At 40.5% G+C, this 23,549-nt stretch overlaps 1 protein-coding gene across 1 annotated transcript in view; it reads right to left on the reverse strand.

Annotated features, from left to right (window-relative positions):
- Positions 1–12,760: 12,760 nt before the first annotated feature.
- The window catches only part of dclre1a (DNA cross-link repair 1A (PSO2 homolog, S. cerevisiae)), a 63,944-nt gene continuing 53,155 nt past the window's right edge, over positions 12,761–23,549 (reverse strand). The window contains exons 8-9 of the mRNA XM_072239801.1: positions 14,983–15,124; positions 12,761–13,394 (exon numbers count right to left, since the gene is read on the reverse strand). Of these exons, the coding sequence (XP_072095902.1) occupies positions 13,234–13,394; positions 14,983–15,124 (303 nt within the window). The 3' untranslated portion in view covers positions 12,761–13,233. The remainder of the gene's footprint in view (positions 13,395–14,982; positions 15,125–23,549) is intronic.

The following is a 23,549-nucleotide window of genomic DNA, read 5'->3' on the forward strand; positions in this document are numbered from 1 at the left end:
TGGAGAGTGTACCATGGGAGAAAGGGAAGGAGGAGGGGGCACCAAAGGGAGGTGATAGGAAGGTGAGGAGAAGAAAAGGGATAAGAGAGGAGTCAGTGTGGGCAATTGAGGAAAAGGGAAGGGTAGGGGGTAAAAATTGGAAGTTGGTGAAATCGATATTCATGACATCCAGGTTGGAAGCTACCCAGACGGAACATGAGGGGTTTCTCCTCCAACCTGTGTATGGCCTCATTGTGGCAATAGAGGAGGCCATAGGCCGACATGTCAGAATGGGTAAAATCACAGGAGATGAACGTCGTCCTTAAAGCTCTTGCTCAGATATTTCACAGCAGGGGCAAAGACATTGACAATGTATGTTTGGTTTTATACAGAAATATACTTTTATGCATCTGCCCAGAGCCTGCCTACCCATTACCTCATGCCCACTTACTTTTTATATTCCAATAATCGACTTTATTTATTTAAAGGTACAGCACGGATCGAGCCGCAACATCCAGAAATCCACCGATTTCACCCTAGCCTAATTAATCACACGACTATTTACAATGACTAATCAACCTACTGGACTATGGGAGGAAACCCAGTAAGTCTCAGGGGGAACGTACAAACATTCTTACGGAAGTTGCCGGAACTGCCTCTGAAATCGGATGCCTCAAGCTGTGTTAGTGTCGCACTGACCACTGTGTGAGGAACAGCAGCAAAAACCCACACATTCGTGCGAATTATATTCCATAGTCACCATCGTCGTTATACACCATGTCATTACATTCAGTAGTATAAACTTCAAAAGAAAACAAAGCAAACAGTCTGATAGTCAGTCATATGGCTCCGAGGTGGCATCTTTTCATTATACAAGGAGCTTCCCCACCTAAAACTGTCCCTCCATGTGTGTAGCGGAAGAACCCTGTAGACATTTTGTTTATTTCTAAAATATACTTCATTCATGATAATAAACATATACAAGAAGATGAAATAGTACAAAAGAAACTTTACCTTCTTGGTCAGTATAGTCATCATCATTAAAAATAACAGGTACTTCATTGATCCCGCCTGGGAAATTATTTCATTACAGCAGCAACATTCAAAAACAAAATTAGTAATAATAATAAATATAATATTAACTAATAAAGTACAGAATAATAATATATACAATAATTTACCAATGTGCAATAATATGTAATACTGTGCAATAATAATGTATGAAATAATAAAACAGATTATTGTACTATGATGTGTGCTCTCCTGTCACACAGAGGTGAGCTGTTGTATATGCTTATTGCATTTGGTAGAAAAGATCTTCTGTAACAATCCTTGTGAACAGCAGAACTGAATAAGCTTGTTCAAAAGGGTGCTCCGCTACTTATTCAGTAGGTCATGGAGAGGACGTGCCTGATTGTCCATCATGGATAAGAGTTTGTTTAGTGATCTCCTCTCCACCACGAACTCAAAAGTGTCTGGGTTGCAGCCAAGGACAGATCCAGCTTTTTTGATGAGTTTATTTAGTCTTTTTGTATTACCAGCACCAATGCTGCTCACCCCACATAAAGCCACAAAGACTGCACTCACTGCAACAGACTGGTAAAAGATCTCCAACATCCTGCTGCACACATTGAAGGATTATGTGCCATATCATACAACGTGGACAATCATGGTGTCTCCATGACCATGATTGTTCTTGGCAAAGCTTTCTACAGAAGTGATTTGCCATTGACTTCTTCCAGGCAGTGTCTTTACAAGACGGGTGACTGTCAAAACACTTTAGCCACTGTCTGCCTGGCGCCAGTGGTCGTCACATGACCAGAATTCGTGAGATGGACCAGCTGCTCACACGACTATCTATCACCTGCTCCCTTGGCTTCACATGACCCTGATTGGTGGTGGGGGGGCACTAAGCAAGGGCTACGCCTTGCCCAAGGGTGACCTGCAGGCTAGTGGAGGGAAGGAGTGCATTACGCCTCTTTTGATAGAGATGTATATCCACCCATCCGCCCGTCAGTATATCACATAGTGTGAGCTTTACAGAGAGAGAGAAGAGAGGAAGGAGAAAGGAGAGAGGGAATCATTTGCGATCACATGGCCCTAGGAGGTATTATCCCTCTCGTTGTTTGGGGGACTTCCTACCCAGCTCTTGGCTGTCCAAGAGGTAGCAGAAGGAGTCATGCTGCCCCAAGCTTAAGTGTGTGCATTGGCACCCAGGTGTACTGGAAGACCAACAAGTTCAGCCAGGTCAAAGGGCTTCTTTCCCCAAGTTGATAACCTTCCAGCAGCACTTGACGTCTGTCTCAGTTTGTACCACCAGGACAACTCATAACAGCTCTGATACGAAGCTCCCGGGGATGAATTGGAATATCGATCCTTGCATCCTGCTCCACATTCCTTTACCAAAGCCTAAACAGTGTTCCGCAATGGTTTCGTTTATAAGACCCTTAGCCTTCCCCTTCTACCTTGTTAATGGCCTCCTGCCTTTTTCACCAAGGCTGACTGTACATATTCAAATTTAGACTGCATTCCCAATCTTTGGTGAGCTTGCCTTCATATTCCTCTTCCCTGAGTTGTAAACTTTGTCCTTTAGACACCTCCACCTCCTTTAAAACACACCTTCAATCCAATTTTGAATCAGAATCAGGTTTACGTATTGGCACTAACGCATTGTGAAATCTGTTGTTTTGCAGCAACAGTACAGTACAATACATTAAAAATACTATAGGGCTCAATAAGAAATGTAAACTAAATAGTGCAAAATGAAAGCAAAATAGTGAAGTAACATTCAAAAATCCGATGGCAGAGGGAAGAAGCTGCTACTAAAATATTACGTGTGCATTTTGAGGCTCCTACACTTCTTCCCTGATGTAGCACTGACAAGAGGACATGTTTTGGATGGTGAGTGTCCTTAATGATGATGCCGCCTTCCTGAGGCAAAACCTTTCGAACGTGTTCTCGATGCTGGGGAGGCTTGTGCCCAGGATAGACCTGGCAGAGTCTACAACCCTCGGCAGCTTTTTTCAATCCTATGCATTGGAGCCTTTATACTAGATGGTGATTCAGCCAATTAGAATGCTCTCCACAGTACATGTGTATAAATTTGCTAAAGTCTTTGGTGAAATAACAAATCTCCTTAAACTCCAAATGAAGTATAGTTGCTTTACTACAGCCATTATCATGTGTCCTCAAACATCACTGGGTGGACTGGTGTTAGATTTGTTTTAAACGCAAGAGATTCTGCAGATGCTGGGAATCCAGAGTAATATACAAAATGCTGGAGGAACTCAGCAGCTCTGGCAGCATCTATGGAATAGAATGTACAGCCGATGTTTTGGGCCAAGACCCTTCCTCAGGACTTCTTTTGTGAGTTCTTCTGCAATGTACCTTATAAGATCTTACTAAGTTAGACAAATTGTTCTTGTTTTTGTCAATCAATTTTCAATTACTATTGTAATTAAATCAAAGTATTCAAAGCAATCTAAAAGCAATTACATTTTCTCAAGGCAAAAAAACCAGTAAGACAACTAATTTAAGCTAAAGCTACAATGATAGTGAAATCAGGAAATAGTTATTAAAGATATGTAACAGATTTCAATAAAGCTAAATGGTTTCAGTGAAGAAAAATGCTTGGCATCATAACAAAAATGCTCATAACAGGAGGTTACTAAAAGGTCTATGCAATCAACAAAGTTTATTATACAAAACATTGCACAGAATTTAATAATTTAATACAGCACGCAACAGAATGCACTTCTAAGATAACTCTGCCACCTGTGTCCAATATGACCAATGGAAAATGATTGCAAATTCTGACAGACCCAAAAATGGTTGCTTAAAGTTGACTCAAAGAATCCATGCACGTGTTTGTTATTCTGAAAGCTTTTCACCATAAATTTTGCCAATAACATATGGTAAATACTTTTGAATTTTAATAACAAAATGTTAAACTATTTACTTATCCTATATTTGAAATTTAATTTACTTATTGTGATATAGTGTGAAATAGGCCCTTCTAGCTGCAGCACACAACAATCCCCTGATTTAACCCTAGCCTAATCACGGGACAATTTCCAATGACGAATTAACCTACCAACCGGTACATCTTCGAACTGTGGGAGGAAACCGGAGCACCACGCAGTCACAGGGAGAGTGTACAAATTCCTTACAGATAGTGGCAGAAATTAAACCCAGGTCACCTGCACCACAAAGCATTGTGCTAACCCACTATGCTACCGTACTGTAATTAAAAGATTATTGGATGGCTTAATAAAAAATTTTGTTTTAAGTTAACACAATTAGTAAAATTATTTTCTGATGTCACCAAAAAAAAGACATTCCAAACTCAGTCATTACTGTTATTCCTGGAAACTATTTCCACTTTTGAAAAAAATGTGTCCGAGAAAAGGTCTAGAGGTGGATGGGGGACAGTGAATTGCAAAATCACTATTGTCCGGTGATAAGATCTTGCTCTGATTAATTGCATTTCAGGATGATGGAAATACTCAGGGAGATCTTGAGGTGCAGATAAAACCAGTCAGAAATGATGAAAAGACATTAATTACAATAGGCAGGCTATGGTATTTAATCCCACACTTAGTACCCAGAATATGCTGGACAAGAGGGTAGCTAATATGACCACTTTGAAAGTGCAATATCACTCTTTTCCATCCGACCTCATGATATTATATTCTACAAATGTTTAAACCATACAATATAGGAACAGTATTAGGGTTTTCGGCCCATCAAATCTGCTCTGCCATTTAATCATGGCTATCTTTTTTTTCCCTCTCACCCCTATTCTGCCATCTCCCCTAAACCTTAGACACCCTTTCTAATCAAGAACCTATCAACTCCTGTTTTAAATGTCTTGGCCTCCACAGCCATCTGTGGTAATGAATTCTACAGATTCGCCACCCTCTGGCTAAAGAAATTCCTCTTCATCTCTGTTCTAAAGAGATGTCCCTGTATTCTGAGGCTGTGCCCTCTGGTCTTACACTCTCCACTATTGGAAACATCTTCTCTACAGCCACTCTATCTGCACCTTTCAATATAAGTGGGTTTCTAAACTCCAGCAAGTACAGGACCAGAGCCATCAAATGCTCCTCATACGCTTACCCTTCCATTTCCATTCATCCATTCCTCTGGAACCGCCCCAACGGCAGGACATCCTTTCTCAGATAAGGGGCCTAAAACTGGTTGCAATACTTCAAATGTGATCTCGCCTTATAAAGTCTCAGCATTACATCCTTTTCTTAATATTTTAGTTCTTTTGAAATGAATGCTAATATTGCATTTGCTGTCCTTACTACTGACTCAACCTGTAAGTTACCTATAGTGAATCTTGCACTAGGATTTCCAAGTCCCTTTGCACCTGATTTCTGAATTTGCTCCCTATCCATTTCCCTTCACTGTATTCCATCTGCCACTTTTGCCCATTCTCCTGAGCTGTCCAAGTCCTCCTGCAAACTTCCTGCTTCCACAACACTAGGTACCCCTCCACCTACAGTATATCCATATAGAAACATAGAAAACCTACAGCACAATACAGGTCCTATGACCCACAATACTATGCCGAACATGTACTTACTTTAGAAATTACCTATGGTTACCCATAGCCCTCTATTTTTCTGAGCTCCATGTACCTATGCAGGAGCCTCTCAAAAGACCCTATTGTATCCGCCTCCACCATAGTCACTGGCAGCCCATTCTACACACTCACCACTCTCGTAAAAAAACTTACTCCTGACATCTCCTCTGTACCTACTTTTGAGCACCTTAAAACTCTTCTTGTGTTAGCCATTTCAGCCTGGGGAAAAAGCCTCTGACTATCCATATGATCAGTGCCTCTGATCTATCAGATCACCTCTCATCCTCCGTCGCTCCAAGGAGATAAGGCCGAGTTCACTCAACCTATTCTCATAAGGCATGCTCCCCAATCCAGGCAACATCCTTGTAAATCTCCTCTACATCCTTTCTATAGTTTCCACATCCTTCCTGTAATGAGGTGGGCAGAACTGAGCACAGTACTCCAAGTGGGTTCCGACCAGGGTCCTATACAGCTGTAATATTACCTCTTGGCTCTTGAACTCAATCCCTCGGTTGATGAAGGCCAATGCACCGTATGCCTTCTTAACCACAGAGTTAACCTGCGCAACAGCTTTGAGTGTCCTATGGACATGGACCCCAAGATCCTTCTGATCCTCCACACTGCCAAGAGTCTTACCATTATTACTATATTCTGCCATTATATTTGACCTGCCAAAATGAACCACCTCACACATATCTAGGTTGAACTTCATCTGCACTTCTCAGCCCAGTTTTGCATCCAATTGATGTCCCACTGTAACCTCTGACTCCACACTATCCACAACACCACCAATCTTTGTGTTATCAGCAAATTTACTAACCAATCCCTCCACTTCTTCATCCAGGTCATTTCTAAAAATCATGAAGAGAATGGGTCCGAGAACAGACCCCTGAGCACACCACGCTGTCACCGATCTCCATGCAGAATATGACCTGTCTACAACCACTCTTTGCCTTCTGTGGACAAGTCAACTCTGGATCCACAAAGCAAGGCCCCTTTAGATCCCATGCCTCCTTACTTTCTCAATAAGCCTTGCATGGGGTACCTTATCAAATGCTTTGCTGAAATCCATTTACACTACATCTAAAACTCTACCTTCATCAATGTGTTTAGTCACATCTCATAAGGCATGACCTGCCTTTGACAAAGCCGTGCTGACTATTCCTAATCATATTATGCCTCTCCAAATGTTCATAAATCCTGCCTCTCAGGATCTTCTCCATCAACTTACCAACCACTGAAGTAAGACTCACTGGTCTATAATTTCCTGGGCGATCTCTACCCACTTTCTGGAATAAGGGAACATTTGCAACCCTCCAATCCTCCAGAACCTCTCCTGTCCCCATTGATGATGCAAAGATCATTGCCAGAGGCTCAGCAATCTCCTCCCTCACCTCCCACAGTAGCCTGAGGTACATCTCATCCAGTCCCAGTGACTTATCCAACTTGATGCTTTTCAAAAGTTCCAGAACATCCTCTTTCTTAAGCTTTTCAGTCCGCTGTAAGTCATCCCTACAATCATCAAGGTCCTTTTCTGTAGTGAATACTGAAGCAAAGTATTCATTAAGTACCTCTGCTATCTCCTCCGATTCCATACACACTTTTCCAATGTCACATTTGATTGGTCCTATACTCTCACGTCTTACCCTCTTGCTCTTCACATACTTGTAGAGTATATTATTTGAAAGTTCAGCCACTAAGCCTTAAATTCCATTTTTCAGATCATTAACATATAATGTGAAAAGCAGCTAACCCAGCAAGCTATGTGGAACAGAAATACGCACTTTATTTAAAACTCTGTTATGGCAAGAGAGTACCAAGTGGATTAGAAAAAAACTAATCATATTCTTAAACCTTTTTGATGAAAACTAGCTCATGAGAAACCCTGGACCATGACTACTCAAAATGGAGAAGGGAATCCCGATTGGCTTTGAGAACTATGATATGAATATGGTTCTTAGGAAAAACAAAATAAAGACCAACCATTTGTTTTTGAGATAGAAAATATATTAAAAAACAAGAAGTCCACACTTAATAACAGTTAATTAGTAGTTCTCAACCATTGGCCTCTGGATCTGTGATGTCAACTTCAAATTTTTCTCCTTTGATATGGAAACACCAATGACTTTGTATGGAAAATCCTATAGAAAGTAGTAGACATGGCCCAGTCCATCATGGATGAAGCCCTCCCCAATACTGAGCACATCTACATGAAATGCTGTCACAGGAAAGCAGCATCCATCATCAGGGAGTCCCCACCATCCAGGTCATGCTCTCTTCTCACTGCTCCCATCAGGAAGGTGATACAGGAGCCTCAGAACTCTCATTACTAGGTTCAGGAACAGTTATTACCCCTCAGCCATCAGGCTCTGAACCAGCTGGGTTCACTCAGCACATAACTGAACTGTTCCCACAACCTAAGGACTCGCTTTCAAGGACTCTTCACTATCTTCTCAATATTTATTGCTTATTATTATTATTATTTCTTCTTTCTTTTGTATTTGCAAAATTTGTCACTTTTTGCATATTGAGTCAGATTTCTTTGCTTCTTTAGTTTCATTGCTTCTATTATGATTCTTGGATTATCTGAGTATACCCGCAAGAAAATGAATTGTATTGGGTTGTATACAGTGACATAGTCATACTTTATTGATCCCAGGGAAAAATTGGTTTTCATTACATTTGCACCATAAATAATAAATAGTAATAGAACCATAAATAGTTAAATAGTAATATGTAAATTATGTCAGTAAATTATGAAATAAGTCCAGGACCAGCCTATCGGCTCAGGGTGTCTGACTCTCCAAGGGAGGAGTTGTAATGTTTGATGGCCACAGGCAGGAATGACTTCCTATGACACTCTGTGCAGCGTCTCGGAGGAATGAGTCTCTGGCTGAATGTACTCCTGTGCCCACCCAGTAATTATGTAGTGGATGGGAGACATTGACCAAGATGGCATGCAACTTAGACAGCATCCCCTTTTCAGACACCACCATCAGAGAGTTCAGTCCCATCCCTACAACATCACTGGCCTTACGAATGAGTTTGTTGATTCTGTTGGTGTCTGCTACCCTCAGCCTGCTGCCCCAGCACACAACAGCAAACATGATAGCACTGGCCACCACAGACTCGTAGAACATCCTCAGCATCATCCGGCAGATGTTAAAGGACCTCAGTCTCCTCAGGAAATAGAGACGGCTCTGACCCTTCTTGTAGACAGCCTCAGTGTTTTTAGACCAGTCCAGTTTATTGTCAATTCGCATCCCCAGGTATTTGTAATCCTCCACCATGTCCACACTGACCCCCTGGATGGAAACAGGGGTCACCAGTACTTTAGCTCTCCTCAGGTCCACCACCAGCTCCTTAGTCTTTTTCACATTAAGCTGCAGATAATTCTGCTCACACCATGTGAGAAAGCACATATATACTTTGATAAGTTTACTTTAAACTTTAATGCAAAATTAGTGTTCTTATCCTTATCCCCAACTCCTCATTCAAACATCAATGTTTACATATTGAGCCCACTGGATTCACTGTTTCCAGTGGTTAAAAAGACCACAGCTGTTCACAACCTCATTTGATATGTAGCTTCGCCCAGGTCCATAGTTTGCAGTACAGCAGCAATGTTTAACACCATCTTCCTCAGTCAGTCATTTGTGTTCTTAAATTTGTCAATTTGTCACTTAAAAGTAAATCATCCCAATCTCCATTTAATTATATTTGTTTTTCCTAATGTGATATTCATATCCATTACAATTCCATTCTTCCTGCAGGCTTCCAATCTAATAAATGATTGGTCTTCATCCCTTAGGGAACTTCAAAGTTCAAAGTAAATGCATTATCAATACACATGTATGTCCATCTGTCTATGTTCTTAGGTGATAAGGTGGAGATACGTCTCTACTAAAGGAGGCGCAAGGTGCTCCTTCCCTCCGCTAGCCTGCAGGTCACCCTGGGCAAGGTGTAGTAGTACCTGCTTAGCCCTAATCAGGGTCATATTAAGTCATATGAACAGCTGGTGTATATCACAAGTTTTGTTTATGTGATCACTGATGCTGTGCAATCTCTGAAGAGTATTGATAATGGCTAGGGTCACCCATCTTGTAAAGACACTACTCAGAAAAAGGCAATGGAAAGACCATGATCGCCATCATACAACACAGAACATAACGAACAAACATATGCCATCATATACGACTCTTCAATGAACAAAGATCTGCAATCTTCTGAGGGCTAGATTAGTGACATTCAAGTCTGGTGACCAAGGATACAACAATAGTCCTGAAGAAGGGTCTTGGCCCAAAAAGTTAACTTTTTATTCATTTCCATAGGTGCTACCTGATCTACTGAGTTCTTATAGCATTTTGTGTTCGTTGCTCTTGATTTCCAGCATCTGCAGAATCTTTGTTTAAAATACAAGAGGTCCAGGTATGACCTCCAAAAAGCCATCTTACATGCGAAGTGGCAATTCCATACAAAATTGGAATTACAGAAGGATGCTTGATGGCTGTGACAAACTTGAATGCTACCACCTCTTACCAAATAAACCAAGTGACATATGTGCTGGACTGGGACAGATCCTCTGAAATAATAACACTGAGGCATTTAAAGTTGCAGACCATCTCCACCTCTAATCCCCCAATAACATAGCCACATTTTTATTCCCAATTTATCAATTGTACACAGAAAGATCACATTACCAAGCTCTTAGTTTTGCAGCAACTTCTCTGTTGATTACAAAGCCACAGAACTTTATTGCAGTTAACAGAACCTGTCATGGTAATTTGCTCAGCCATATTTCCCATCACACTTTAAGCATTACAATTTTACAACTATTCACAAATAAAGGATAAAGTTTATTATATTGTACAAAATCTTAGGAGTATGCACAATACTTCCAAAACAATTTGCCAGCCTACCTCATCAAGAACTTCCTGCCCCATCAGTGACAGTATCTGTAGGTTTCACAATGGCTTAATTGACCATCTTAGAAATGGAGTGGAATCAAGTCATCCTTGATCCCAACAGACTGTTTCATTGGTATTGAAATAGATTAACTGTAATAAATACTGTAGATCAGATCTACAGCTCCTTCAGTTAATGGCAAGGCTCCTGTCTGTCTGTCTAGGTACCATATCTGACAAGGACTTTGGTGACCATGGTTTTCCGTATAGATCTATCCTTCGTTTTTTGGATGACTTCCATTTCCTCGATGTGTAGCCACCTGGCTATGCTTCTGATGTACATAAGTCGAGGTCTTCCTCTAGGTTTACACCCTCAATCTTTCCGGAGAGTATGAGTGTTTCTAGTTCATCTTTCCGCATGATGTGTCCTAGGAATCTGAGTTGTCTTCCTCTTATTATTAGTATGAGTGATCGAACTGCTTGGGCTCTTCTGAGAACTTCATTTGATGTGTGTGATCCATGATATTTTTAACATTCTCCTGTAGAACCATAATTCAGCTGCTTCTAGTCTCTTTTCCATTGCAGGGGATATGGTCCAGCATTCACTTCCGTAAGTCAAGGCTCCATGGCATAAAATAAGATTGGGAACCCATGCTGTAGATGAAGGTTTCAGCAGTTAAAAAGGGATGAGAATGGACAACAGGGTTGGAACTGGGTTATTTGGTAATGCTGCAGATTATATTTCAATTGGTTCACAAGGACAAACCTAACACTAATGCTTTGTTGGCTCCTTAAGGCTGTTACAGCCAGGGGTGGTAGTGGGGATAAAAACTCCCACTGCCTATTAAATGCACCCAATGGCATGTGCCACAAATAGCCTCTGGCAACCAAGTCCAGCTCCTGTTTTTCAAGTGTGGCAAAACTGTGATGCCCAGTGGAACAACTTCTACTGCTAGAAGCAAATGCATCTTACTGGCACCTCAAGTCCAGTCACTTCTGGCAGATAGGGCTTTTCATCCGTGGTCGGCAGCTTATCTAGGAGAACAAAAATTCTGATCTCAAACCTCAGCTGCCTTGTGGCTATACCCACTCATGGGAAAGGCTCAGGAGTAAAGCCAGAGGAAAAATCCGGAACTGAAGTCCCTAAGGCAGTCCTATGCTGAGTTCAGCACTGACTGACAACTCCTGTGATGCCACTAGTGCCAAACTGCATCAGTCTCTGCCATTCCTTTGGATTCATCAGCTGCGTGAACAGGGAAAGCCTGCTGGATGGGCAACAGTTTTCTCTCCATATCATGTAGACAGCAAGGACACAACATCCATGGTCAACCTTGACCAATGAAGGGCTTCAATGCTCTGATTAGTTTGTGCTTGTTTGAAAGCATCACCTGGAAGAGGAATTCAAATGAGTGGCAGAAAAGGGCATTTTGGTCTTCCCAATATTCAGTGATGTTGTTCCAGGACTACAAGGCCCATGGACTTATAATCATTTGAGCATGGGATGAGAATGTGATTGCAGATTTAAGCATGTTCTGTATATTATCCTTTCACAGACTCTTCTTTACCATTTAGACCACTGAATCCATAACATCCGCTATCCACACCCATTTTGTCTACTGAGAACACACAACAAAAATAAAGAACAAAAATTACAAGCATGTGTATTAAGGGCCATCCTTTACCTTGCTTAAAGGCTGAACTTGAACATTCCCAACATTGACATAGATGAGGTTCTGATCACAAATCTACCACCAAGACTGTCTGCTTTCACTCCTATAACATTGCCCAATTCCTTCTTGCCCTCAGTTTAACAACTTCCAAAATGCTTCTGTGTATTAACAGATTGAACTATTCAAAATGTTTCCCTTTCAGTGTTGCATCTTCCATCCTACATAATTACCTCAACCAAAATGCAATATATGAACTGTACTACACCGTGCACTCCCAATTCCCTTGTGTTTTCTAATTCAAATTAATTTCATTTGACAATATCCAAATTTTAAAATTTCTATCCTTACTGTCAACTTCAGTCAAGGCTTTTCCCAACTTTTCACCTCTTACCCACACCAGGATTTTCCAAATCCTTCATATTAAAAAAATCCTTCTCAGGCTATGTGCTACTTTCAGTACATGGTCCATCTGATGCAATCAAAAATAATCAATGGAGATGATCATCCCTGTATGGAAATACCTGGCTTTTCAACAGACTTTATCTGTAGACATAAAACATTTTACCTGCATAAGACACATAACTATAGGGCAATAGCCAAATGTCTCAAAAAGCTCATCTTTATTAGCGAGAAATGAATAGAATGTACATGTTTGCATGTATTTCTTTTCCTAAGTTAATATGGCCATTATTCCAGTATAAATCAAAATAAATAGTTGAAATAAAGAGATGTGACATTTTGCAGAACATTTATCAAATCTTAAGTTAAAAAGAATACCTTTACCATACCTTAATATCTCTATTACTAATCCTGCAATGCTTTCATAATTCAGGTACAAGTACTTTTTAAAATACAGAAAAAGTTTATTATATTAATGTACTGTACTCATGTGTGGCAGATCATTCACGGTGATTTATCCCAAATAATCTGTACAGCTTTAAATACTAAGGTATTACAATTACATTACCTTTACATTCTTAAAACTCAAAATACATTCAATAATTCTAAAACATCTTTCTGAAAGATATTTTGGTGAATTCAAAGTAGAATAAATCATTAACATCTTCACAAAACTTAAATTTCAGATATTCTATTGCACAGGTTCAGTCATCCATTCCTTAAATATTTTGTCCATCATTTTTCTTTCAGCCCAACTTCCATTATTGACTGTAGGAATAATTTTATTTGGTTTAAGCCACTGTACAAATCTCTTCATCTCAAGGTAGCTGCTGTGTTCACTGTAAGGCACCCCTGCAAGAGATGGGAATTTCAAGAATGGAATTCAGGTTATTAATAGGGTGAACGTTAATACATAATCTCTACCTCCAGACTACACACAATCATTTTGTTATACGTTTGGCAAATCCCTGATGATTTCAGTAATTTTTTAAAATTGTGCTCCATGTTGAACAAGATGAATAACATCATGGTTTAATTTTGGTTTTTTTTGCTAGCACCGTATGCTATAGTACTGTGCAAAAGTCTTAGGCATGTATATAGCTACAGTGCCCAAGACATCTGCAAAGTACTGTAGTAATATTTTTACTGCATAAAACAAATTTTATGACAGACATAAGTGATGATAAACCAGATTCTGATATGGGTTGCTATTGTGAACTGAGAGTGGGAAGGGGGCAGGGAGAGGCAAATCATAGTTGGGAAAAAGGGAAGGAGCAGGAAGCACCACAGAGACATTTTGTAATGACCAATAAACCAATTGTTTGCAATCAAATGATCTTGCCTGGTGTCTAAGGGCTGGGTGTGTCTGCACCTGTACCATCCCTCCCATCCAGTCACCCCTTCTCTGCCACCTGTTTCACACCCTTCCTGCGGCACTCCAACCTCACCATCCCACATCCTTTGCTCCTGCTAGATTTACAAACTGGCTCCTCGCTGTATGGTGACAAATACAGTACTGTGCACAAGTCTTAGGCACCCGAGTTACATACATGCACCCAAGACTTTTGCACAGTACTGTACATGTGACATAATAAAATTCCCATTTCACAAAAACATGACTAGAATAAAATTTAAAAAGGATTTTCGTGAAGTGGGACTGGGCAGTAAATTATTTTAGGTTTAAAAAAAGACTATTCATTGTATCACTTAGGTCGACATGAATATGATATCGTATCTGCTAAATAGGGGCCGTGGACAATTCTGATTTGATGGAGACGGACGTGAAAGCACAGAGGAACATCTGGAGAAAATTTCTGAAACACCAGTTGGCTGCTGTTGTTACTGCGCAGTCCGGAATCTTCCGGAGGGAAGGCCTCAAAATCTCCGGCTTTGCCTGCTGTGGTGACCGAGATTGAGGTCGAATCGTTTGGACTGAGATGACGCTCAGTACTCGGTGTCGGAGAGCTGATCGGAGGCTCAAAGTTTTCAGATGACTCGGAGTTGGACTGTGGTCGGCATGGCAGGGAGTGTTTTTCTTCCTTCTCCTGTCTGCGTGAGATGTGGGACATTTGAGAGACTTTGAACTTTTTACTGTGCTCATAGACTTCTTCATCAAGTTACGGTATTGTTGCACTGTTGTAACTATATGTTATAATTATGTGGTTTTGTTAGTTTTTTTCAGTCTTGGTCCGTCCTGTGTTTTGTGAGATCACACCGGAGGAAATATTGTATCATTTCTTAATGCATGCATTACTAAATGACAATAAAAGAGGACTGCGTCTTCATAATCTAATAGGGTCTACATTCCAAATTTTATTTTTTTAAATTCCAAAAGTAGACCATAATTGATCAAAAAGCTTTCCTGTTGCACTTTTGCTGAACACAAAATTTCTTAAAGAACGTGGAGGAAAAAAAAACAGGTTTATGAAAATATACCAACCATATATAGCAATCTTTCCTTGGACCCTAGGTTTGATGTCAAGACCTGTGCCACTTTGGCTTGAGTAAGTCCATCCAGTTGGCTTGAATGCTACAACTCGATCATATTTTCCAGGAAATTTATTCATGTGAGCTTGTAAGCCCTAAAATAGAAAAAGAAAGCAGTTTAAGTACTACACAAAACAAACGACAAAAAATCAATTTCATTTAGAGTTCTTCAACAATACATTCACTTGTATTGATTCTTAATAATCATCTTGCAGCAGTTTCTAAATATTCTGTTCTGACACATTATAAGACCCAGTCCCTTGGTTAAATTTATAGCATGAATTGGAAGCAGCACCTTGTTAAGTTCAAGGGAAGAATAGCAATCTTACCTGTGACCCTGATGTCAAACCATCATGATTTCTACATCATACAATACAAATTATTGGAGTTTTGCTGAAAACAGTAACTTATTCCTGGTCACCTTGCCATTATTTGATTCTCAATCAAAATAAAAGTGCAGTTTATCCAATTACCAAGACACTGTATTCACTGTTAAAATGACTGGCCCCAGAACACATACACTCTTAGGATTCAAACAGATTTTATTTACTTGTCTACAAGGAGACCAGCATGGGCCATAACCTAGACTGTTTAAGTCTGAACAGAAAACTGCTGTTTTTAGCAGCATTTGCTTATCAGTTACAGATATTGACCATTTGACAAGCTGTACGTGTTTCTATTCCTTACTTACAAGATCAGTCACCATTCACAATAGAGATGTTGAATCAATAGAAACAAGCTGGCAACTGATGACATTTTGATGTTAGTAAAGCAATCATCTCTTAGTTATTGTGTGTATTTCACATCCTTCCATTATTCCTATCACATCGGTCTCTGGCATCCACTACTGCGTAAAGGTAAGCTATGTTCTAGGTTGATTACACACTACCACAGTCACTCTCACCTATCTGTATGTAGTAAGCAAGATTGGCTCCAGCGGTCTCACATCAAAGGTCTCCCTTGTCTTGACTGCACACCACTGTAGTCATTCTTGCCTGGTGTTGTCTTTAACCCTTGCCTTACTGCAACTTCCACAATATTTGTCAAAAGAAACAAGTCACCACAACACTGATTACACTTCAAATGTACAACATTAGTTGCATTGCGTCTTGGGATTTTCTGAAGTCATGAAAGACACTCACAAATGAGAGACACAAGTCTTATTACTTAGGATCTTCAACAGAAGGTATTTTGTGTTTGTTTTTAAATGACAGGAATGTGTGCTATTAGTCATATGGAGAACTGATTAATTTTGTTTAAAATGTTTATAATCAAATGCATTCAAACAGAAAATGATAATGAGGGCTCTCATTGTTTTCACAATAAAAAGATGTTCCCAGGAATTATAGTTCGGGGAAATGGGATTAATACAGGAAAATGGTGTCAAGGTAAAAGATCTAATTAAATGGTGGAGCAGGTAAGTAAATGGAATGGATTTATTTCTTACATTCACATGAATGAATGCATGGTATAGTCCAGGGGTCCCCAACCTTTTTTGCACCGCGGACCGGTTTAATATTGACAATATTCTTGCAGACCGGCCAACGGGAGGGGTGGGCGTTAATCACCGGTATATAGGTAATAAGTCAACTATAAGTCATTTATCAGTGGCTAATACACTCAGTTTCATTTCTAAAAGGGTTTATCTAATGAATTTAATATTAAACACACAGCGCATGTTTCCTTGCATGAATATAGTGACAAGTTAATTATAAGGTGGTTCCTTATGTCCAGTCTATTCCGCAATTTAGTTTTCGTTGCATTCATTGCAAAAAACTCCACTTCACAGAGATACGATGTTGGAAATGGAAGCAACGTTTTCAGTGCTTTCATGGCTATCTCGGGATATTCAGCCTTGACTTTGAGCCAGAATGCCGGCAGAGACGTTATGTCAAACATACTTTTCAGCCCACCGTCACTTGCAAGCTCGAGGAGCTGATCTTCTTCTTGCGCTGACATGGATGATTCACCGGGGACATTCACAAATGGGTCACGGACCCATTCCTTTGCACATCTTGGGTTATTTGCAGTTGGGAAATAACGCTTGAATTCTGTCAACAGCAAAGATAGGTGATCGCGCACCAGCTGTAAGAAGGACGGTGCAGCCTCAGTCTCTCCCAAAATCCTAGCTAATGTTGGGAATGTCAAATCGCCATCCCCACAATTCCAGTTTGGCTGTGAAAGCACACTTTATCTGCCAACTTGAAGACAGTTGTCACTCTCCTCTGAAGTGACAAATTGAGTTCATTGAGCAGGTTGAAGATGTCACACAGATAAGTGAGTTTTGCTATCCACTCCTCGTCACTGAAGTGTGCTGCCAGTGGTGACTTTTTTCTTGAAAGATATCTCTGTAGCTGCTCTCTTAACTCAAAAACCCTGGCCAGGGCTCTCCCCATTGGTAGCCACCTGACTTCAGTGTGCAAGAGAAGGCATTTGTGTGCTCTGCATCCATTTCCTCGCAAAGCTGCTCAAACAGACGTGAGTTAAGGGCTTTTGCTTTGATGTGATTGATAACTTCAACAACATCACCCAAAACACTGTTAAGATCAGGTGACATTTTTCAGCTAGCCAGCATTTCCGTGTGTGTGACACAGTGTGTAGACTGGCATTCAAGAGCAACCTCTTTGACTTGGGTAGTGAAACCAGACTCAATAATCAGTTCCAACAGCTGTGCTTCGACGTCCTCCACTATGTCATCGATTCTCCTTGAAACTGTGGTAGCTGAAAGAGAAACCTGTGCCATCTTGTTAGCTGCAGCTTCTCCCAACAGTTCACGGCACATGCCCTTGGCAGCAGGCAGAATCAATTCTTCACCAACAGTGAAAAGCTTCTTAGCCTTAGCAATATGGCTAGCCACTAAGTACGACGCTCTCAGAGCAGCAGCATTTGTGGAGGTGGTGGCTCTCAACACGTGCTTCTGTTCCGCTTGCTCACGTTTTTTTACACTCAAAAAACTCAACGGGTTTGTCTTTAAGTGCAGGGTGCTGGACTCAAGGTGCCGAAGCAGACTTGAGGGCTTCATTGCCTCATTAGACAGCTTGTCTCCACATATCACACACCGGGGGCTTGGAGCATGCGAGTCACCAGTCACAATAAAGCCATATTTTATGTACAACTCGTCATATTTTCTGTTGAAGGAAGCTTTCTTTTTTTTTTTTGCAGTCTCAGCCTCAGCCGTCTCTGCGTTATCATCATCGTTAGGCCTTTTATGTCCCCTACCATCTCTTCCAAAGAAACTCTCAAGCGACGTTATGTCCCCTACCATCTCTTCCAAAGAAACTCTCAAGTTACTCATTGAGTTGTTGCAGGTTAATGGCCGACTGATGACCTCACGTGAGTAATGACCTCGCGTGCGTTCAAGTTCAACAGTGGGCGTAACAGGGAATGAGGAAAGGTGCAGCTGCCTCGTATCATTTCATATCGCCAAATCAGATCGTTTCCTTGCGGCCAGGTAGCACATGTTTTGCGGCCCGGTGGTTGGGGACCACTGGTATAGTCCATTGCTTTTATAGGTATCCGTTAGTCTCCTGAGACCACAGATTTGCGCCTTGGAAGGTTTGCAAGGTTGTATGGAAGATCAGCAGTTGCTCATGCTGCAAGTCTCCCCTCTCCACGCCACCGATGTTGTCCAAGGGAAGGGCACTAGGGCCGATACAGCTTGGCACCGGTGTCGTCTCAGAGCAATGTGTGGTTAAGTGCCTTGCTCAAGGACACAACACACTGCCTCAGTTGAGGCTCGAACTAGCGACCTTCAGATCACTAGACCAACGCCTTAACCACTTGGCCACGCTCCACATAGACCATTGCTTTAACAGTGGTATAAACAGACATTTTAAAATAATATTCTGAACTGCTTGATTGCAATATATTTACAGATCCTGACTGCTGCCCCAACTTGCTGGTCCACACTTACATGGACCACATGGAGAAGGTTGAGAATGCTGAAAGCACTCAGCAGGTTAGGTAGCATCTGTGCAAAGAGAAACAGTTGACATTTCAGGTTCAAACCCTTCAGCAGAACTAGGGGAAAGAGAAAACAAGTCAGATTTAGGTGCGAGGAAGATGGGGGAGGACAGTATGGGATAAAGGCAATAGAAAGGCAAATAGGCATCAGAAACAAGTGATGCTTCTTTGTCTATGTCACGTGTTACTAATAGTCAGGGCTGTGCATCATGCTCAACAGGTCTGGTCATGCTAAAGGAGGGGGGAAAAAAAACAAGTCAGAATTTATAGATAGATGACTGGCAGAAGTGGTCAGTTTTGACCCAGACAGAAAGAGTCAGTTACCTAAAGTAGATGAATTCAACAGAATCTGGAAAGTTGTAATATGCTTAGGTTGGAAGAGCCTTCTCAAGCTTGAATTGGATCCCCAGCAGGCCAGAAGCAGAAGGCAGAATCACAAAAAGTTGGTTTGCAGGCGCAGCAGGCTCTCAGGAAAGCAAATGGAATGTTGGCCTTCATTACTAGAGGGACTCAATTTAAGAAGGAGGTTATGCTGCAACTGTACAGGGTACTGGTAAGGTCGCACCTGGAGTACTGAGTGCAGTTCAGGTCTCCTTACTTGAGGAAAGATGTACAGTTACTGGCTTTGGAAGCAGTGCAGAGGAGGTTCACCAGGTTGATTCCAGAGATTTGGGGGGGGGGGGGGGGGGGTTGGACTGTGAGGGGAGATTGAGTCGCCTGGGCCTGTACTCACTGGAATTCAGAAGAATAAGAGATCTTATGAAAACAAAAATATGATAGGGATAGACATGATAGAGGCAAGAAAGTTGTTTCCACTGGTAGTTGAAACTAGAACAAGGGGACATAGCCTCAAGATTTGGGGGAGTAGATTTAGGACAGAGATGAGGAGGAACTGTTTTTCTCAGAGAGTGGTGAATCTATGGAATTTTCTGCCCTATGAAGCAGTGGAGGCCACCTCAGTAAATGTATTTAATACACGGTTGGATAGATTTTGCATTGTTGGGGAATTAAGGGTTTTGGGGAAAGGCAGGTAGGTGGAGATGAGCCCATTGCCAGATCAGTGATGACCTTATTGAATGGCAGAGCAGGCCTGGAGGGCCAGATGGCCTACTCCTGCTCCTATTTCTGATGCTCTTATGTAAAAGGTGAATGGACAAGCATTGCATTCTCTGTGGCTGCATGGGAAAATGCCATAATATTCAACATAGGTGTTGGAAATAAAAGAGTAGATGAGGAAGTCATGAAGGCAATGATCCCTACAAAATATTGAGTAGGGAGGGCAGGTGTTCCTAGTGGTGGAATTTTGTAGGAGATGGCCAAAAGTGAGAAGTATGATCCACTGAATGTGGAAGTGGAAGATCCAAATTCTGACAAAGAACCTCAAATTTAAAACACTAACCAGTTTCTTTTTCCAGAAGTACTGCCTGACCCAAGAGTTTCTAACATTTTCTGCTTTTAGTTTTACAGCATTTGCAGTGTTTCTTTGATTTTCATGTGCTAGTCATTTGTTGCTCTTTTAAAAACATGCAAATTCATGTATCAGCAACACGGGTGGGGGGAGGGGTGCAGGGAGAGCAGAACTATCAGTAAAAACTAGGAAAATAACTTCTCTTGCAGAATTCACAGTTAAATGCACCATTTTAGGTTCTAGCCACAAAATATTCAAAAGTGTGTTTTCTCAAGACCGGAAGTTCCTCTGATGTTCCAGCCAACATTCATCTTTCAGCAAATACCATCAAAAAAGTAACTGGTTTTTCATCATACTGTTGTTTGAAAAGTATTTGCCATAGTTTACAACAAAGTAAAATTTCAGAAGCAATTTAGGATATCCACAGATTACTTAAAAATGAGCATTTTCTTTTACTGATTTAGTAGATGTTGATAAGTTGAATTGCAAAGGCTTAACACTGACCACTAAACTAATACGTATATATACACACACACATCCATATTGATAATCCAAATGAATAGGTTTAGAAAGTATTGCAAACACAGACTAAGGATCACAAAAAGGAATATTCTGTCTTTATTGGTGCACTATTATTGAAAACATAAAGATAGGCATGGTTTTAGCACCTTCCCTAACCTCACTGTTCCAAAGCAGTTTCCTGTAACATTTGCCGTGTAACCACTGTTGATGATAAATTTTGTAGATAATGTATACAGCAAGCTTTAATCAACAGTTTTGTGATTCTGATCAATCTGGTTTTCGTGATGTTGACCAAAGGACTGGCTTGGGCACCTCAGATAACTTGTCCACAATACTTCAAAGTAATGCCATGGGAACTTTTGCAGAGAAAGTTCAATCCATAAACTTGTATCCTCGGAAGCATACAACTCTCAGCACAGCAGTGGACTATCAACCTAGTCTTAGGTGCCCTTGAATCCACAATTATGTGATTCAGTAGAGTCTGCTTTTTAATCCTTAGCTGATATCAACTTTGGTATTTGTATCATCCTTTTTTCATAAATAGACTTTTTAGAACATAAAATGGAGAATTCATCATAAACATCAGTTGCTATGAAGGAGAAAAGCTGGTTTGTTCATGAAAACTGATAGGTTAATACTTTAAGAACTGTATACCATAATTTCAGGTTTGAAAGGCTTATCATATGAGGAGCATTTCATGGCTCTGGGCCTCTACTCACTGGAATTCAGAAGAGTGAGGGGTGACCCCATTGAAAGCTATTGAATGGTGAGAGGCCTCAGAGTGGCTGTGGAGAGGATGTTTCCTAGGATGGGAGAGCCCAAGACCTCAGAATACAGAGATGTCCTTTTACAATGGAGGTGAGGAAGAATTTCTTCTGCCTGAGAGTGGCTGCCAAGTGTTATGTATGTTTAAGAGTTTAATAGATTCTTCATTAGTCAGGTTATGAAGGGATATGGGGAGAAGGCAGGAGATTGGGGCTAACAGGGAAAATGAATCAGCCATGATGAAATGGCAGAGCAGAGTCGATGGGCCAAATGGCCTAATTCTGCTCCTATATCTTATGGTTTTAATGGTCTTATAATTACCTACAATGTCAAAGAGTAATTCCACACTACAATCTAGAAACACTACCAATATTTAATTAACCACATTAAAATTCTGGAGATAAATATTCAGGACACCATAGATAACCGTTGACAGTTAACCTAGTATCTGCCTAAAAGGACAGGATTTCATAATCATAAAATGGCTTATTAAATAAACTAAGTGAAATGTTATTTGTTACATTAGATGGCTAATGCTCAAATTCCAGGTTATGATCATACTGTCTAGATTTATACAAAAATAAATTCTGAAGTTTTACAAATAGCAGTAAATAACATGCTACTGACATAACACAGTTAATTTCAAATGGACGTCAAGGTTGGACAGTCAAATGACAAACTGTTAAGGAATACATAACTTCAAGCAGTATGCAAGCATACCATGAAGATCATTTTGAAAATAAATATCCTATCAACTCTAACATCAGTTAGACAGCTATTTTGTCCTCTACAAGATTATTTCATGCTAATGGAGATTAAAATAATTTTTCTTGTTGTGCAATGCATCCTATTTTCCAAAGTCTAAAGAATCAAAGATTAAGAAATCTATTTGCATTATTATTTCATATTTTCATCCTTTTGTATAGGAGAAATATCCTATCTTGTTAAAACAACTTAATTAGCTGCTATCAGCCATCTCAGGAAAACAAACTCAGGAAGTAAATAGAGGATATCCCACAGAGACTACTAAAACTTAAGGTTCTCTCTCACGTGAGGAGATCCAAATAACTTCAGTATTTTCTCCAGTTAGGGATCATTTTGAACTAGATAGAAATAAATCCCAGCTTATACCATTTAACCTCTTCAATACTGAGTGCAAATATCTTGCAAGAAACACTGCCAATACGTACAGAAATTAGTTTACAACATGAAATTTACTGCTCAATTATTTCTCAAAAGTGTAGTTCAAGTATTCAATAGTTTCCACATGGTTTACAATTTGTTAGCAGAAAATATCACAAACTGAACCCATTATCTCCCTCTCTAGATTTAAACAACTAGATTATAGCAAATCAAACACAAGAGGTTCTGCAGGTACTGGAAATCCAAAGCAACACACACAAATTGCTGGAGGAACTCAGTAGGTCAGGCAGCATCTATGGAAATGAACAGGCAGTCAATATTTCGGGCTGAGACCCTTCTTCAGGACTGAAAAGTTAGGGGGAAGACACCGGAAGAAAAAAGTGGGTGGGGGGAGGGAAGGAGGACAAGCTTGAAGGTGATAGGTTAAGCCAGGTGGGTGGGAAGGATAAAGGAGAGGAGAGTGGACCATAGGTGAAAGATTATAGCAAAGCCTTTGACAATGTGTTACATGGCTGACTGAATAAATAAAATCCCTGGGTTCTAAGTGAAATTACCAGTTGCATTCTGCTTAGTGGAAAAAAAAACAAAGAATAATTGTTGGTGTGTATTTAGTAACAGGAGGGCTGATAGTAGTGAGGCTCCCATCTCAGTACCAGGTCCCTCACTTTTTAAATGAACAAATAAATTATTTGGATTTAAACCACAACTAAGAAATTTAC

The sequence above is a fragment of the Mobula birostris genome, chromosome 21, assembly GCF_030028105.1.
Source record: "Mobula birostris isolate sMobBir1 chromosome 21, sMobBir1.hap1, whole genome shotgun sequence".
In the NCBI taxonomy this organism is placed as follows: domain Eukaryota; kingdom Metazoa; phylum Chordata; class Chondrichthyes; order Myliobatiformes; family Myliobatidae; genus Mobula; species Mobula birostris.